Source organism: Eretmochelys imbricata, chromosome 11 (genome assembly GCF_965152235.1).
Source record: "Eretmochelys imbricata isolate rEreImb1 chromosome 11, rEreImb1.hap1, whole genome shotgun sequence".
Classification (NCBI taxonomy): Eukaryota; Metazoa; Chordata; order Testudines; family Cheloniidae; genus Eretmochelys; species Eretmochelys imbricata.
Window position 1 is genome coordinate 12,473,352 of NC_135582.1, and position 6,000 is coordinate 12,479,351.

The 6,000-nt window shown below is 43.9% G+C and overlaps 1 protein-coding gene across 1 annotated transcript in view; it reads left to right on the forward strand.

Annotated features, from left to right (window-relative positions):
* The window catches only part of LOC144272365 (kalirin), a 562,727-nt gene extending 557,663 nt beyond the window's left edge, over positions 1–5,064 (forward strand). Inside the window, exons 30-33 of the mRNA XM_077830366.1 lie at positions 516–706; positions 1,116–1,217; positions 1,961–2,103; positions 4,908–5,064. Coding sequence (XP_077686492.1) covers positions 516–706; positions 1,116–1,217; positions 1,961–2,103; positions 4,908–5,064 — 593 coding nt within the window. The remainder of the gene's footprint in view (positions 1–515; positions 707–1,115; positions 1,218–1,960; positions 2,104–4,907) is intronic.
* The last annotated feature ends 936 nt before the right edge of the window (positions 5,065–6,000 follow it).

The following is a 6,000-nucleotide window of genomic DNA, read 5'->3' on the forward strand; positions in this document are numbered from 1 at the left end:
GATAGGCTAAGCTAAAATGCTCTGAATTGCCACATGGTACAGAGTTCATCATTAAAGTTTTTACTGTGTCATTTACAAGTAATTAAGATTGTGGTGGCATGCACAGTAGTCCATATATTGCTGCCCTATATACAGTTGTCACCATTAAAATCTTTACCGTGTTTCCCCTTGCCTAATGAATATTGCCACGCACAAATACAGTGGAAAGCACTAAAGGTACATACAGAACAGCAATATAGGTACATTTCACCCAATATATATGGCACACTGAGTACCACAGAAACAATTCAATCCAAAGCAACAGAGAATAAAGTGAACAATGTTCTGACTGTGACAGTGCCTTTCCATTAATATCCATTCAAGAATTAGTTGCATAATAAAGCATGCGACTCTATGTTCCTATTCTTTCATAACACTGTAATCCTCTGAACAGTGAAAACCCTGCTTTGTTGATCATTGGGGATATTGGTTCCAGGAACAAAACTGGATAAAATGTTCTGTTGTGTTTCATTTAGGCTTTGATGAAAACCTGGATGTTCAGGGAGAGCTCATCCTTCAGGATTCCTTTCAAGTGTGGGATCCCAAGTCTCTCATTCGGAAAGGTCGCGAGAGACACTTGTTTCTCTTTGAAATCTCTTTGGTTTTTAGCAAAGAAATCAAAGATTCTTCAGGACACACTAAATATGTTTACAAGAACAAACTACTGGTAGGTCTACCAGAATGAGATATTCTGGGGTTTTTTATAGGTAGAGATGGAAGGGAAGGCTTGTTTGTCTCTGCATTGAGTTTGGAATACTTATGCATTCTGGAACCCCATGCTCAGACCTTGTCGGGGCTCACTGAGCCCTGCTATATCTGAAAAACAAAGCTCAGAGCATTTCTGGAAAGATTAAAGATGACAGTGTGCATGGTGGTTGGGATGGTGGCAGTGGGGTTCGTCTGAACTGATCAAACACCTTTCCCTTGCCATCCCTTGCTTATGGCTTTGTTTTCAGTTTATTTTATCAGTGTACAACATACCAGAGGAGCTGAGCTCCCCCACAATGTAAAATCTCTTGAAACCAGGAGGCTCCATTCATAATGTACGGTCTCCAATCATCTCTCCTTCTCACTAGACCTCAGAACTGGGAGTGACAGAGCACGTCGAGGGAGATCCCTGTAAATTTGCCTTGTGGTCCGGGCGGACACCATCCTCAGACAACAAAACAGTGCTGAAAGTGAGTCTTTTGAGCTTGTTTTCTTTGCCTTCAAAGCATTAAATTCCCAACTGGGGACTGGAAGTGCTAAGTGAAAGGTAGGATTTTTTTCCCTGGAAGCATGCATGTAGTTCCCATTGGAGTCAGGGGTCAATTCTGCCCGCATCTTGGGGCAGAATTTGGTTCTAATATATAGCCTGGCTCAAGAGGGTTCAATTATGCAGCTGCTCAGTCCACTGCAGTCCTCTTCCTATTACGGTCTGTTTTGAGCCACTGCAGAATCTAACTCAGGATGATTCTGAGTTTGAATTTGTATTTACATTGGGGACTTAATTGGTTCAGTTGATTGCCCCTCAATTCATTGGCAGTAGTGCTTTTCTTCAAACTCACAGAGCTGACAATAATTTCGCTGATTGAATTCTTAAAAAAGAACTCACACTAGATATTTTGTTTGAGAAATACCAGCTGTGCACTGATAACCTGTTTCCTCACCAGAGAGCATTTTTTTATTTCTTGTATTAAATATACATCTAGAGATTAACTGCTCTCGTGTTGCTTGTTGAACCTATTAGGTAGGTATGGCAAACATGCGCTTCCAGTTCTGCTAGGTTTACTAGGTATTCCAGCTGCTGTGACAATGGAGTGAGGAACCAACAGTGAAACAGTCAATCATGTGTTAATATCAACAAATCATGACTCTTCAACATAGGAGACGTGCCAAGAATATTATAATGTGCCTATCGTTTTGCCTTTTGGAACTTCAGGCATCCAGTATTGAAACAAAACAGGAATGGATCAAAAATATCCGGGAAGTCATTCAGGAGAGGATTATTCATTTGAAAGGAGCTTTGAAGGAGCCAATCCAGCTCCCCAAGACACCAGCAAAGCAGAGAAATAACAGTAAAAGGTAACCCCAGTGATTCCATAAACAACCCTCCTGTTTGGAGCTTGATTCTCGGTTGGAGCTGTTTTCTTCAGCAGTGCAGGTTTGCTCAGATTAGTTAATTGAATAGAAATTCTCAAAATAACTTCAACTGTTTGAGCAAAAAAAATTTGATTGGACAAGCTGTCCTAAACAAAAAATAAGGGGCCAGATTTTCACATTGTATAAATCCATGAAATCAGTGGACTTTTGCCGTATCATACCAGGAGAGTGTCTGTTTGCTTTTTACAAGATTCACGTAGCATTTTTACGATAACCATCCACAGTCTTCACAGACAAACTTTGCTTTTTTCGACCATGAAATGGAGGAAAACATGTAATGAAAACCTTTTCTGTGGAAACCAAACATTTTCAAATTCAAAATATTCAACCCCCCCAAACTACTAGAGTGATGTATAACATGTAATGAATTAACTGCTGGATCAGAATGAAAATTACCCGTTGAGTCCAAGGATATTTCTCTTGCTGACCCCACCTGAAGAGGAGTCTATTTCTTCTCACAAACAAGCACCTGCGTATTCCCTTTTCTTGTTCGATTTTATGTATCATGTAACAATAAAAATAATAAGTGGTCCTGATAGTATATGAATGGACTTCAGCATTTCAGTGTTACCGTCCATGACAAATAATAAGAAATAATAACAGGACTTTTGTGGACAACAAGGTGGAGTACCTGGTTAGAAAAAAATTATATACAGTGGATTGTTCCTTTCACTGCATTAACTAAGGCTCCAGCCTTGCATTGGGATCCATTAGAACAGACCCCTGAGCCCATGTACAGTCAGTCTGTCCATCTTAGGGGTCTCAAACTCAGTTTACCTTAGGGCCAGTGCCAGTCCTCAAATCCTCCCAGCGGGCCAATAACGTCACTCATGCCACCCAGAACCCGCCCCCCCCCTCAATTCTTCCCCCCACCTTGGCTAAGGCTCTGGGAGGGAGTTTGGGTGGGGGAGGAGGTCTGGGGTAGGGGATTGGGGGGCAGGATCTGGGAGGGAGTTTGGATGCAGAAGGGTGAGAGGTTGGGCTCTGGGAGGGAGTTTGGGTGGGGGAAGGGGTCTGGGGTGCAGGCTCTGGGATGGAGTTTGGGTGCTGGGTGCAGGCTCTGGGTGGGGGCAGGGGTGCAGGAGGAGGGGATGGGGTTGCAGGCTCTCAGAGAAAGTTTGGGGGTGGGAAGGGGGTGTGGGAAGGGGGAGGGGTGCAGGCTCTGGGAGGGATTTTGGGGGTGGGAGGGTGTGTGTGGGGAGGAGATCGGGGAGTGCAGTGCTTACCTGGGGCTCCAAGGCACGGCGGGCTGGGGGGCCTCCGTGTGCTGCTGCTCCCAGGCACCGCCCCGCAGCTTTCCATTGGCCACAGGGTGCTCGGGCCAGGGGCTGTGCGCGGTGGTACAGCCCTGCCCCAGGGTTGCAGGGAGGGAATGGCAGACACGTGGAGCAAGCAGGCAGAAGCCGCTCAGCTCCGCTGCGCTCCCGGTAGTGGGCAGGGCCCCTGGACATTGTAAATCACCCAGCGGACTCGCGGTTGGGAAGCGCCTCAGGGTGGCAGGTGGGGCCAAGAGAGAGACTCGGCCCCAAAATTGCCCCATTGGGGAGGTTCTCGGGCTGCAGATGGCCAGGAGTATGAGAGCCCCCATTTGAGCACCTCTCAATCTTTAACGTGTTTATTATCATAACATCCCTGAGAAGTTGGCCAATGCTTTGATCCCCATTTTACAGATGGAGAACTAAGGCACAGAGAGACTAAGACCCAGATTTTTAAAGGTGATTTGGTGTTGTGTCACTCAGTGTTGCAACATCTAACTGATTTAGGAGCCCAAGCCTCATTTTCAAAAATTAATTAGACACTTAGGAGCATAAGAGTCAATTGAAAGTCAGTGGGACTTAGGTTTCTCAGTGTCTAAGTCACTTCTGCAATGCTGAGTGGAGCAACACCCAAATACCTTTAAAAATCTGGACCCAAGTGATTTGCCTATGGTTTCACAGGAAATCTGTGGCAGAGCAGGAAATTGAACCACAAGCTACCACCCTAAACAGTGGAGCATCCTTGCCCTCACAGTTTTTCATGGGCTTATGGATGGGTTTGCTCTCATAGATCCCAATGAAAGAGTGAGACCTTTGTTGGCAACATCAAAGTCCTGTCAAATGTAACAGGCTGCTTGTATTCCTTGTATACTAATTTCAGTAAAGAAATTCTTAAAAAGAGGCAGAAAGAGGTTCAAAGGAAAAAAATTTCAGGAGGGGGAAAAAATACCCTATGCCAACAGACTGATGTGGTTATATCTTTTCTTTTCTTTTCTTTTTACAATCCTGTCATTTTTATGCTAGTTTTAAACTCCTGAAAATGTGGATTACAGTGAGACTGCAGAGATATCCCTTCGCTTCAGTGTCGTGAACAGCAATGCTATTATTTGGATGGCTGGTTTTGGTTAAGTGAGAAATCTAACTCGAGTGAAATATCTGCCTTACCACCCTCATTAGGGAACTATTTCTAGGAGCAAGAGCCTTCGTTGCTGTAAATATGGACACAAAGGCCATTCCTATTCCAGCAATAAACGTGGTGATTATATGCAGAATTCTAACCCTACAGCAGAGGTGACATCATTTTAAATTACACAGTGTGTAATAATATGAGCTCCATCAATGGGGTAATCTTAGCACAAATCCTGCCCAATGTGCTGAATTGGCAGTTCTCAAATCCACCTGTGAATTTTTGCACTTCTCAAGGCTGGTGCTTTAAGTAAACAGGGTTGTTTTCTCATTGTCCCTGTGCAGAGATGGAGTAGATGATGCAGACAGCCAAGGAGATGGAAGCAGTCAGCCTGATACCATTTCCATTGCATCCAGAACCTCACAGAACACAGTGGACAGTGACAAGGTAGGATCTATCCCTGCATGTGCACTGCAGCTAACTCTTCCCAAGAGAATTTAGGATAAAAGCAGAATAGAAAGAGAGACAAAGAGACTAACCCTTTATGGAGGTTCTTTAGCTGTATTACACTTGGGAACCCCTTTGCTGAGATATTAAAAATCTGGCTATTCTTGTGCTTGTCCTCAGTATTGCTGTGGTACATAGTTTGCCCTTCTTGTTGCTGGTTCTGAGCTGCAGCCTCTGCCCTGTGTGTTAAAATTTAGAGGTTGAGTAGGCGATGAAAAATCACAGCTCAGAGCAACTTTTTTCTTATTAGCACTGTCTCAGAGTGAGCCAGATTGTGAATTACCAGACAGTTGGTTATCTTCTGTAATTGCCATATTAGTGCCAAAAACTAGTCTATTGGAGGGACCATGGGTGCACACACAGCAATTAATATAACAGCACTGAAATGCAAACTCTCCCCCCACCCCCACTCCATTGTGTAATCATGAGAGCCTGGGAGGCCTTCTCCTTCCAGATACGGTGATTCTGGAATCCATTCCTTCTCGACATATGGTGGAACATGTCTGTGGTACCCTTGAGGCTCATTAGATTCCATTTTAATGTTGTATGTTGCTCTGTGTGTGTGTATGATTGTTTTATTTATTGAACAATCCGAGGATTTGGCTGTTTGGGTGCTCCATTACTGCTATGAGGATTGACTTGGGTATATTGCCCTAATTCCTCCAACTGTGATCTTTGGCCATATTTCCAGTTGCCCAGAAGTCTTTGTTCAGAAGCACTGATTCATCAGTGATGTATTGTTAATAACAATAATTTATTCAGTTTAATATAGTTGGGTTTTTCATATCCACCAAGAGTATTTATGCCTTTTCACCTGTTTGGTTTTGAAACCGATGTAAACTTGCAAAATAATGAACTTTCCAGGATCACCTATGGTATATGTGCTCATCGGTGTTTTTATCATGCTGCCAGTGGCACTGAGTAGAAAGT